Source organism: Botryllus schlosseri, chromosome 8, assembly GCF_051294905.1.
Source record: "Botryllus schlosseri isolate E-star chromosome 8, Bs_hap1, whole genome shotgun sequence".
NCBI classification, from domain to species: Eukaryota; Metazoa; Chordata; class Ascidiacea; order Stolidobranchia; family Styelidae; genus Botryllus; species Botryllus schlosseri.
Window position 1 is genome coordinate 20721697 of NC_137243.1, and position 12531 is coordinate 20734227.

Consider the following 12531-nt stretch of genomic DNA (forward strand, 5'->3'; position numbering starts at 1 on the left):
CGTAATACGACTACGTTACCGATGGATTTCTGCGTAATTCTGACGATATCATTCTAAATGCTTTGTACATGATTGACATCTAGCATAGGTGAATCTCTGATCACTTCTACAACAAATTTCTGAAACGTTTACAACCAGAAATCAACAGTACACTAAGCGATATTTAGCACTGAAGCAGGTGCGCGAAAAAGTAGCTTGCTAACCAATTTCTTGTTGCTATGCGTATCTAGTCACGTGATCGAAGTCCTGCAAAAAGCCTATTGTGGGGGTTCTAGGGCCACGAGCCGTGAGATTTGCTTGTCTCGACACCATATAGGACACTATGGAAGAACGCAGTCTTTTGGCTTGCAATACCGGAGGAAAATCCTGAGAAAATGGTAAATTTTCCCCACTTCGTAGTCGGTTGACTAAAAGATAGGTCAGCTTTCCGGCTCAGCTCCCGAAATAGCCACCGGAGCGTTACTTCAGTGCTGATATACTGTATATCAGTCAGATTTTGCCCTATATTTAACATACATTCTCAGAAAAGAGGATAAAATCTCAAAAGAGGACATTTGGGCGTCCTCCGAAGACACCTTTAAACCAGTCAAAAAAAGAGGACAAATCCTCTTAGAAGAAGACGTATGGTAGCCCTAGTCTCACGAAAGTGTACGTTTGGGCGACTACGCAATAGCTACGCAATATCTTTTTGACTATATTACAGACCGAAGGTCACGAATTAACAACATAAAATAAAGTAATTATAACATCATACCAGATTCTATAATTATGAATTAAGCGCCCCCATATCTAGTATCTACCTACATGTAAATCTGACTATCGGGGGCTGACAGGGGATTGAAAATAAATAGGAATATGATGCAATCACCAATATTATTGACGAAATTCAGTCTTCACCTTGAAAATTGACCAGCCTATGGGGCCCAAGACCAACGTTTCGAGTGGGGGGACGAATTGTTGTTTTGGTTCTGATTCTAGCTACGACCCACCCTAACATAGTATATACCACTTACTTATATTATAAGTTGACGGCTATGGCGACAGGTCCAAATGATGAGTAAAGAATTGTGAAATAACATTTATTGGCGCCCGTTTCAAGTAGAGTCATATGAGAAAGTGAACGTGAGCCTAAAATTCTGCGTTCAACTTGGTACAGTTACGGCAAGCTGCCGTCTCGAGAAACGGCTAAGAACGGCACGGTTATGCTACATATCAGCAGCTGTTGATTTTTAATGTTTCGTTGCGCAAATCGTAATGTTGTTTTTGACGAGTACGAGATTTCAAATCTTTGTCCGGTGTAATATAGGCCGACAACTCGCCAAGCAGCAACAGTCAGGCTGCCTTTAACTAAGAATAACCGAAAATCAATTCATAAGTTACTATATGAAACTATAGGCAGAGTGGTAATTATTATCCTGCTGCGAGTTAGTGGCGTCTGAAGTGTATTGATAACTAGATATACACCATGGTGGGTTTTCCTACTACTTGCAATCACACTACAATGTACTTCAAATATCTATTTACCCTTGGATACTTACGCAATGACGAGCACGCTAATACTTCTGAGGTAATAATGACCAGTGAGTGGCGTGTTTGAAAATCGGGCGCTTGTGCTACCACTAACTTGGAATCTCTTCCTTGTTCGAAAATGTTCAGTTCATGTCATGGTATTTGTACAAATATGAAGTAATCGTACTTTCACGAAGAAATCGATTAGATATGGGAAGTAGTCGATTACGATTACTTTGGAATTTTTTCAAATGTAATCGATTGCGATTACGATTACTTCAAAACGCTGTAATCGTCGTAATCGATTATGATTACTAATCGCGATTACCCCATGTCTGGTGAGGACTTGATATTCCCTGAGAGTTTCGCAGAAGAGAGTTGAACCGGATTTGAACTCGATATTGAACAGTGAATTCGATGACTTCGACTCGGGTCACACAATACGAATCGGTGGTGAGTTGAAAATGACTCGACTTGACTCAACTCAAAACTATTCAAGTAAGATTGACATGGTCACAACTCTGTTAGATGTTACTCGATAGGTACTTTCAAATTTTTTTAAGTAGTAGCCTACCCAGCTATGTCTTGTTTCTTTACACTACTCAAATGAAGCCGAAAAGGTGTGTTCTACTTTTGCATTTTTTCAAGTAGGAAAAAGATTTTATGAAAGATATAGTTTTATCAATAAGAGTTATAACCGGTCGAGCTACCAGGATTGTTAATTCCAAAAGTGTTAGGGGTCATGGCCAACAGGTTGGAATCCTCTTATCTAGTTCTTGCGAAACGAGGAAACGAATCTTCACACAAACCTCGGTCTGCTGGCGACAACATTTTGTTCATTTGGACTTTCTGCAGACACGATGCTCCCTTCTTTTCTGTACGATTCGCTACTCTCTGCTACACCACTGGCGGCGCCCTTACCCACTTTGGCTTCCGACTGCTGTGCGGGACTCGGTGCCCCACGACCCGTGGGGCTGCAAAATAACAAACATGTTGATTGCAGTCTCGTCGGAGGAGGTTAACCTAGTCAGCATTGTTACTCAAGTAGAGCAATCACTGCAAAGCTATTCTAATATAATAAACGCTGTGAAAATTTACAAAAGTGAGACATGATTACTGCCTGACTGAACACTGAAGAGCTTTGCAGAAATGGCTATTTTTGGGCATGACCTTGAGTCATAGGCGCCGACTTTTATTTTTTTACGAGGTGGCGAATTCTTGTGACGTCATAATTGTTCCATATCGATGACTTCATCGTCGCATGAAAACGCACTTTACTGCATGCCGCTGGTGTACGTGCAGAGTTGAACCATTCGTGTGACGTTTCAATATCGGCCCTGTACTCATTAATATCAAACCATGCAGTTGAGTTATTAAATGGAATCTTAAAACGGTACGATCATTTGAAGTGTAAATTCGGCCTGCGCTACCAGTCCGTCCGACGGAATCTGCAGTTGCATCAACGTTATTCACGCGCAATGTCCCGTGTGAGTACCAAAATACACTACGCACGGGCCTTGCGAGTAACACACGACAACGCTCGAATACTTCCAGCTGACAATAATGATGATTACAAACGCGAAATCGCGCAGCCAATAAGTAATTGTCTCTTGCGGTTTCTTGCTTTGTGTTGACCAACTCGCATCGCGGCAATTGTTTGATGATTAAAACATTGGAGCATTTCCCAATTTAAGTTCGCGAAGCATTTTGGGAGTACATCGGTCAATTCGTAAATTCAATCTGCGTGTCGACGGCCGCCAACGCAAACTAATTGAATTACATGTTGACGGCCGCACAAATTTCCTTCTACGGCCGCGGGTTGGCCACCCCTGGGCTAGAATTAATATCACTTCCGGCTGCATGCCGCGATCTTACCAATAGAAATCCACTGTCTATTTGATGTCTAATAGTTTAATATTCGATAATGTTGTTGTGGATACGAGTACATCCAACAATCAAGTTTATTGGAATGTAGAAGGTTACCTGTTCAAACGAATCGAATAAACTCAGAATTTGTGCCACCCATAATCTTGTATTGCATCACGTTAATAATGAAAAGAACACTGAAAAATGACTTAATGTGCGACAAATTCGGAGTACGAATGTATCATGTAGATAACAAGAAATAAGGATGATGGCAAGTGAGAAAGCGTGTATTCTAATCAGTATCGCCACGAATCGGTTTGAGTGTGACACCAAAGTGTCCTATATGGTGTCGACACAAGCAAATCTCACGCCTCAGTGAAATTATATCTGCTGCAATGCTCCCGCACGGCGCCATTTCACGAACTGCCGAACGCATGCTAACGATCAGCAGTGACCATCGCTTGGTGTTGGCCACGCTTCGTGAACACCTCCCGTTCGTCCCGAAGCGCACACCGAAGGAGCCGCTACCAAATTGGTTCGATCTCAAGGACGCAAATAAGATGAATGTCTTTACCATGCACACACTCCACGCCCTCGAGATCCAAAATGCTATACCGACCGCCTTTGCGCCACTTGTAGCAGCAGTCAAGGATGCAGCCCGTGAAACGCTCGCTGAGGCCCTTAGCAAGCCACGGCCAAAATTAGCCTGGGAATCCGACCCAGCAGTGCTCAGTGCACGCCGTAACCTTAAGACTCTCAGACGTGCTGCGTACACCTCTGGAACACTGGACGCACATAGCGATGCTAACGGGGCAGCTCTGTACCTTGCAAACGTTTACGACGCAGCTCGCAAGGAACGAGTCGAAGCTATTGCCCTTTCCGTGGAAAACGAGTTGGAAGCAGGCCGATCAAGAGCAGCCTGGAAAGCCATCGGTGAACTAGTTGGCTTCAAGAGGGCCCGCGTGAAGGCCTGTACGGAAGACCTCGCTGCACACTTCGAGACCCTGTTATCTACACTTGCACCGGACATCGATGTGCTCGTTGCACCGCCTTCACTAGCAGCAAATCCTCTAGTGATCAATACAGCCCTGATCACGCTAGGTGAGCTCAAGACAGCCATGCGTGGAGTACCACAATTCAAGGCCACCGGTACGGACGGCATCCCAACAGCTGCTTACACCTCGGGCGTTGCACCTGTGCTCCTCGACGTCATGAATGGCGTCCTAGAAGGCGGCCCGGTGCCCCCTGAGTGGCTCGAGAGCGAAATCGTCCCTATCTACAAGAAAGGCGCTGCGAGTGACCCAGCGAACTACAGAGGCATCTCCCTGATGCAGACCGCTGCCAAGTTGTTCGACCGAGTATTGCTCCTTCGCATACGTGAGCAACTCTCTACCAAGCTCCTGAATGCTCAGAATGGATTTCGACCATCTCGCGGTACTACAGAGCACATCCTGGCACTGCGCACAATCATTGACACCTGTCGCTCACGCAAAAAGAATGTTGTGGCCGTCTTCGTTGATTTCGCGAAAGCCTTCGACTCGGTCTCGCGCCCAGCCATGGCAGAGATCCTCAGATTCTACGGAATTCCTGAGGTGATAACGTACGCCATTATGGCCCTCTACACTGACACACGAGCGCGAGTCCGAACAGATGACGGCCCAAGCGGAGATTTCAACACTTCGGCTGGCGTGCTTCAAGGTGACACCCTGGCACCATTCCTGTTCGTGGTCATCCTTGACTTCGTCCTGCGAACGGCCTTCCCGGATAATACGAACTTCTTTGAATGGCGGCCACGGCAAGGAACGCGCACGCGTACGACTCGCGAGGCAATACACGTAGGTATTCTTGCCTACGCAGACGACCTAGCCTTGCTTGCCCCGAACACCGCATGGGCACAGCGCCTCATCAACCAGCTAGAGGCCGCCGCCGCTCTTGTTGGACTCCAGATCAACGCCAAGAAGACTGAGGTTCTGGCCATACCAGCTCTACCGAAGAACGCGACGCCGATTCAACTGGGAGAAATCGATCTCAAGTATGTAACGAGTTTTGTGTACCTCGGTATTGACGTCGCCGACTCTGGAAAAGCGCTCAAGGCGAGGCGAGCAAAGGCCTGGGGTGCGGCAAGACGGCTACATAGCCTCTTCCATTCAAGTGCCCCAACCCAGCTCAAGACCCGTATCTTCCGTGCCACTGTCGAGCAGGTTCTTCTCTACGGAATAGAGGCACTCACGCTGACAGAGAAGCTGGCGAAGACGCTCAACGCTAACTATGACGCACTCCTCCGCTATGCACTCGGCATTCACCATCCGGAGCATATATCCACGAATGCATTGCGAGAGCTCACAGGAACGGTCCCATGCCGTCTACTGGCAGCTGAACGACGCTTCCGCCTAATCGGCCATCTAGTGCGGCATCAAGACGAGCAACCAGCCGCCGCCATCATCAATCACATTCCGACGGAGCCATGGCGCAGAGGTGGCTGGAATCGGAAAACATGGCGCTCGACAATGGAGACTGACCTAGCGCAACGCGGGCTGTCGCTTGAAGACGCCCACGACCGCCTACGTTGGAGACGCTTAATACGAGCCTAAAACTGATTATCTTGATGTTTTTTTGTTTCCTGTTTTCTTTTGCCCTTTTCATTTTTATTTATCTAATTGAAAAGTCGATATATATATATATATCACGTCACAATTTCCTTCTGGCTACAGGCAATTTGACGGTCATTTTTGACCGGCTTGCCGAGCATTAAAATTGGTGAAACTGGTATCAATCGAAAGCTGACTCTGCACTGATTACGAAAATATAAATTTTATCCCGCTCGCGGCCTTGGAACCCCCACAATCAGCCTCTAATTTTTCATTGTTATGGGGATTGGTATTGGGACGCAACAATGCTGTCTAGCGAAACGAGAGAATAATTCAAGAAAAAATGACCCAGACAGCATTGTTGCGTCTCTCGTTTCGTCAGACAGTATTGTTGCGTCCCAATGCCAATCTCCATAACAATCTAAAATTAGAGGCTGATTGTGGGGGTTTCAGGGCCGCGAGCGGAATAAAATTTATATTTTCGTAATCAGTACAGAGTCAGCTTTCGATTGATACCAGTTTCACCAAATTTAATGCTCGGCATGCCGGTCAAAAAAGACCGTCAAATTGCCTGTAGCCAAATGGAAACTGTGACGTGAATCAATTTCACTGAGCCGTGAGATTTGCTTGTGTCGACACCATATAGGACACTATGGTGACACCGTATTGAGTAGCTTTCGTGGCGACAATTGTTTTCTCTTTATATCGGTGTTCAAGCTGTATTGCTGCATTTCCCGATTATTGCCACAGGCAAAGCCTTGTTATAGAAACGAATCTGCGCAGAAATGAATACCAATTTGCAGGTACACACCAACACATCACATCCTCCAATTTCGCGCCCGATTACCTATCACGAAGCTAGCTAGTTCATGAATGGTTTTGTAAACGGATATGGGCGCACATAATTTAGATTTCAGAAAAGCAGAACGTATATTTGTGCGCCTGGTCGGGAGAGGAGATCTAGGATGGTGCTTCTCAGCGCACGCAAGTCGCGTAGCCAGTCGAAAAATTAGGGGAATTGTGATTTTTTTTCAAATTTACCAATTTAGCATCAATTCAATTCGGGTCAGGTACATGTGTAAATGCCGATCATATAATCTCTTCGTATCAACGATTTTAGGCGTATGATAAGCTTGCCTAAGAGTCCGGGAATGCTTTCAATTAGCGAGTCCCTGATCTCTGGTGAATATACGCACGCGTATATTACGCAGTCTCGGCTACAGTTTTCGCAAATCAAAATGTCCAAACTCGATGACACTGATTTCAAACCTTTGTCGTATTCCAGAACTCGAGACCAGACATGGGGTAATCGTGATCAGTAATCGTAATCGATTACGACGATTACAGCATTTCCAAGTAATCGTAATCGCAATCGATTACATTCGAAAAAAATCCGAAGTAATCATAATCGTAATCGACTACTTAACATTTCTAATCGATTTCTTTGTGGAAGAACGATTACTTTTCATTTGTGCAATGCCCATGACATAAACTGAACTATGAACATTCATGAGCAACGAAGAGTGTGATTTAAAACAGGATTTGGATAGCAGAAATGTCGGGTTTTCAAACGCCTCTGTACTCATTATTGCGTCACAAGTATTAGCTTCGTTCTTGATTGCGTAACGAATTATCCGCACGTAGTAAATAGATATTCGATGTAAATAATGTAGTACTGTGATTGTAAGAACACCCGCTGTGGATTATGTCACTGCACTGATCATTACACTGCACACGCCACTACCTCGCAGCAGGATAATAATCACCACACGGCCTAGTTTCGAATAGTAACGTATATGTACAAATTGTACATTGTACAATGTATAGATGTTTTGTTATGCTTAGGTAAACGCAATCTGACCGTAGCTGATTGGCGAGCGGTAGGCCTATTTACGTATACAATGGACAACGATTTGAAATTTTGTACCCGTCAAATTAAACATGACAATTTCTACATCGAAGCATTAAAAATCAGGCTGCTGATAAAAAAATCATAACCGAGCCGTTATTTTCTGTTACTCGTATAACGGCAGATCAAAATATATGTATTAAGTGGATTGCAGTCAGAAGTTGATGCTTACCTTATCATATTCTCATACGACCCTACTTAAAACGGGCAACAATTGTTCTTTCGCAATTTTATACTCATCATTCGGATATGCCACTAGCCATCCGCTTACACACCATGTTAGCGTGGATTTCAGCTAGAATCAGTACCGAAACAGCACTTTGTCACCGCCATTCTCACCAATGGTGATCTTGTGCTCCCCATAAGGCGATCAATAAAGCGTGTGGTGGGCGAAGTCGCCCAGAACCCCCTTAAAGGCCGGGCTTTTCACAAGAACTGGAAAACACGATTTGATGCGATGGATCAGCTGTGAATTTGCTGTCAAGTCGCGCCAGGCGCGAATATTTAGGCACATATTTTATGACTATAACTTTATTGTATGTTGTTAACTCGTGACCTCCTGACTGCTATATAGTCAGCAGATATTGGAGTCGCCCAAACGTAGCGGACGAAAAGAAAACTAAACGAAAAACTTTTGTCAGACGCACCAAAAATTGTCATTTATGCACGTGGTTCATCATTTTACTCAGTGAGTGCCCCCGGTGGCATTTGTATTGTGGGGTTGAGATTGAGAAGACTATTCTTCGCGACCATCCAGCGCCGCTATGGACAATGGACAAATACACAATGTTTCGGCCAATGTAGCATGTCTTGTTGTGTTGTGTTGCGGCGCGGTATTGGCTGGCACCGAAATGCCTATTTCTGTGTGAATCATGCCATGGTATATTATGTCATGCACAGGAAATGACGTCATTATATCTCATTTAAAAATAAAGACCTTCTCTCATGAGGCCTTTTCATCGCATTGTTGTCTTCCAAAGATAACTTCTCAGAAGCAAAATGAATGTAATCATGAGTAATCGTGATTACTTTTCAAGAGTAATCGTAATCGCAATCGACTACTCGCGGATTTTGCTGTAATCGTAATCGCTTGATTCATAAGTAATCGTAATCACAATCGATTGCATTCATGAAGTAATCACCCCATGTCTGCTCGAGACATGATACACATCTTCTGATCGTTACGTTCAAGTATTAGCGGGAATCAATTTCGCACGTTAAAGTCTGTTTGCTGCGATTCGATGATATTCAGTTTCGCGATGTCGCTTTTTAATCAATATGACATAAAACAATCACTAATTAGCGTAAACTCGTCCGCATCGAGACGCGATAGTCCAGCCATAGGCCAGCAATGATCTCTTTCACTCCAGGCCTATTGCAGATGCTATTGTGTGAGCCAACGTGTTAATCGTGCACACCGGGCCGAAGCCGCTAATGCAGATGCGATTGCGCAGTCAAGCGATGATACAGTGTGAACTGGGCCTATTGCAGATGCGATTGTTGAAGCCTGCGAAACCAGGCTTGATCTAGACGCGATAAATCAGGCTAGCGACGTTTGCCACGCGCACGGGAATGAATTACCTAATTTCGCGACCATCTCAGCGGGAGATAATCACAGATTCTTCTCGCTAATCGACAACACGTTTCTCTCAAACCCGCCGCGCGGAACACTGATTACACAATTATTGAATTGCAACTGAATATTAGATTTCGAATGATCATTTCAAAATGATGGGGTTTCGCATTTCAAATAGGGAAGTTCGACCCCCGAAATCCCCGTGGCTACGCGCCTGGCACATGCGCGTATGGAAATCGAAGACGTCTCTAACGAGGTCGCATCGATTCGCCTGATTACTAATTACTAGTCACAAATCACTTGGGCGTTTGAGCATTATGTACGAGGTGGCCGCCACCTCGTAAATATGGTCACCTCGTAAGTCGGCGCCTATGCCTTGAGTAGCGCGGTCACATCATGGAAGCAGAAGTGGTCAGTGACACAATACTTGTACTTTTTCAGAGTGCTCGGGTAGGTTTCACTTACTGCTGGTTATGATTTTAGACTACTTATAGCGTTTTCAGTTTTTGGGAGAAATTAAGCTAAAATAGTTACTTCTACTTGTACTTGAGTATAAATTTACAACGTTAAATAACTTGAGTACTAACCCTGCGAACTGTACGTTACATATAAAAATAGATTCCCATTCTAGCAGTGGCAGATTGTACTTTTTTAACTATCTATCACAGGGGTGGGCTAACTTTTGAGCTCGCGGGCCGCATTCAACATCTGAATCCATTCGCGGGCCGCACTATATAAAATTGGAATTATGAACCAAAACGCAATATTGGTATTTGATTATATAGTGAGGACATCAAGATAATATGCTTATTTAAAACAAACCGAAGATTGCTTTGATGATATTGTACACGCGCAGAAACAGTGGCAAGATTTCATAGGCTGGTCAACCTGAATAACCAATTTGTCAAAACTATAGTGATGGAAGTCGGTTGTCCTGATTCTTAGAACAGAATTGAAATTTGAATCTGTGAACAGCGGTCTGTTCATAGATTTACTAATTCGGCTTTTGGTTTAGTTGTAGGACACACAATGCCGAGAGCATCATAACCATGTTAGGCTTCAAACACCCTTCTACTATGTGCAGATTAGTAGTTTGCCCACCCCTGATCCATCACCATGTTGTGGTTGTTTTACCGATATTTCTTTCAAAGTGTGATATTGACTCGATATTATTGTCAAACCAATCATGGCCGGGCGCTAAATATGATAGATGCCATATTTTTGGAAGATCGGTCTTTATCGGTACTGGCACAGCAAATCAGTCGACTTCTAATACAGGCATCACATTCTCAGTCTACAAATCCAACCTCCCTCCAGCTCTGGTCGATTTTCTTCCGCTCTTGCGCTTGATAGCCGAGGTTGTGGGCAGCTGTTGGGCAGCGACGGCGGGTATGCCGGTACTTTTGCTGGTTGTGGTCGGCATACCAATGCTAGACGTTGTGGCAGTGACCGCCGTGTACGCGCCTTCTCCCAAGTTAGAGAGATTGCCGTCTTCGTCGCAAGGAATTCCAGACTGAACAAAACATCATGATTTTTGACATCAATCAAGGTTGTCGTGACTCAACATTTAGTCGAACTGCGCATGACCCGGCAAATTCATAACTTGGAAGAATAGTGTGGTTAGGCATTTCGTTTATTAGTGCTGTTACTTGTGAAATAAGGTTAGAACCTAGAGTGAGTAAGCTAGTACAATATTAATGGGAGGCAATCGATATCACCTGAGCATAGTTTTAAAAAAGTAGTCTGAACATGCCTTGTTCTCAAAACTGAACAGCAAACTCAATGACTCGAACTCGTGTCATAAATAATAATGTGACTCCGACTCGAACCTCTGTTCGCTGACTTGGACTTGACTCGGTGGTGAATTGAAAATGACTCTACTTGACTTCGGCTGGCTACGCGCCTGGTGCGTCCCCATCAGCCCATGTATAATACGCACCCTTAAAATGGCTGCAAATTCTAGGAAAAAGCCAGTACCCATGTATAGTACGCACCCTGCATTCACAGTACATGAATATTGAATAGTTGCGTTTTAGTACACCATGTTGTTCTGTTTTGCGATGTCGCTGTCGAACAATCATGACATACTGATCGCTAATCATATTACAATTAACTGCATTGTCTCTAAACAAGAGTAGATAGTCGCCAAAACCTGTGAGGTTGGCGACGCAATAGTTCAGGCTAGCGACACACGACATCTTCCGCACGAGGCCTATTACAATTACAGATGCGATTGCTCAGGCCAGCGGTTATCTCGGGCGAACCAGTCCTGTTGGAGATGCGCCTGATTACGGAAGCGATTATATCTTGGGCACATGGCCTCTTGTGTATGCGATTGTTAAGGCCTGTCGTTTACGCGATGAATCAACAAGGATTGCCGCGCACGCTTGTAGCAATCAGCGACCTGATTTCGCTTGCGTACAAACTGCAAACCAACTCAGCAAGAGATTGCGTGCTTTGCAGACCACTCTCGTTAATTAGAAATACGCTTTTCGTTAATTGGCAACACGCTTTTCGTTAATTGGCAACACGCTTCTCTATTTGGCAGCGCGTCACACTCTATAATACGAATTACGGGGGGTCAAATGGCTAGAGGTGATGCACGATTTAAACAAAAATGAAGAAAGGAGTGATTTAAAGTTTTTGATGGAGGGATTTTTTTTCAAGGCTTGCTGTACCCATGTATAATACGCACCCCCCTATTTTAGGACAAAAAATCGGTAAAATTTTGCGCATTATACATGGAAAATTACGGCAATTCATTATAATGATGCAAGTCGAGTAGTGGGAGATGGAATTTTGGAGTTCAGAAATGATTTGCTTCTTGCGCCCAACAGTTAATTTATCGCGGCATACGAAACATGTAGTACAAAGTTACACGCTTAGTGGAAATGTCAGATCCGTGAAGTCGTGATCAACTCACGGCACTTTCACATTGCATTTCGTTCAGTATAGACGATGTTCAAAGTTGAAATGGGCAACCATAAAGCCAGTTCCACATCATATGAAATATAATCTGCTATCTTCTCAACCATGCCAATTCCATTAAACTTATTGACAACGATGTAGGTTGATCACTTCTA

The 12531-nt window shown here is 44.3% G+C and overlaps 1 protein-coding gene across 14 annotated transcripts in view; it reads right to left on the reverse strand.

Moving 5' to 3' along the window:
* The window catches only part of LOC145445015 (kinesin-like protein KIF9), a 75628-nt gene that overhangs the window by 17213 nt on the left and 45884 nt on the right, over positions 1–12531 (reverse strand). For 12 of the 14 annotated variants that reach the window (XR_013916841.1, XR_013916843.1, XM_080323111.1 and 9 more), the window contains one exon: positions 10756–10961. Coding sequence is in view for 11 of the 14 variants with exons in the window: in XM_080323111.1 (XP_080179237.1) it covers positions 10756–10961 (206 nt within the window). In the remaining 3 variants the exon portion in view is untranslated. Of the gene's footprint in view, positions 1–2318; positions 2484–10755; positions 10962–12531 lie in introns of all 14 variants that reach the window. The other 2 variants (XR_013916844.1, XM_080323115.1) reach the window with 1 other exon arrangement.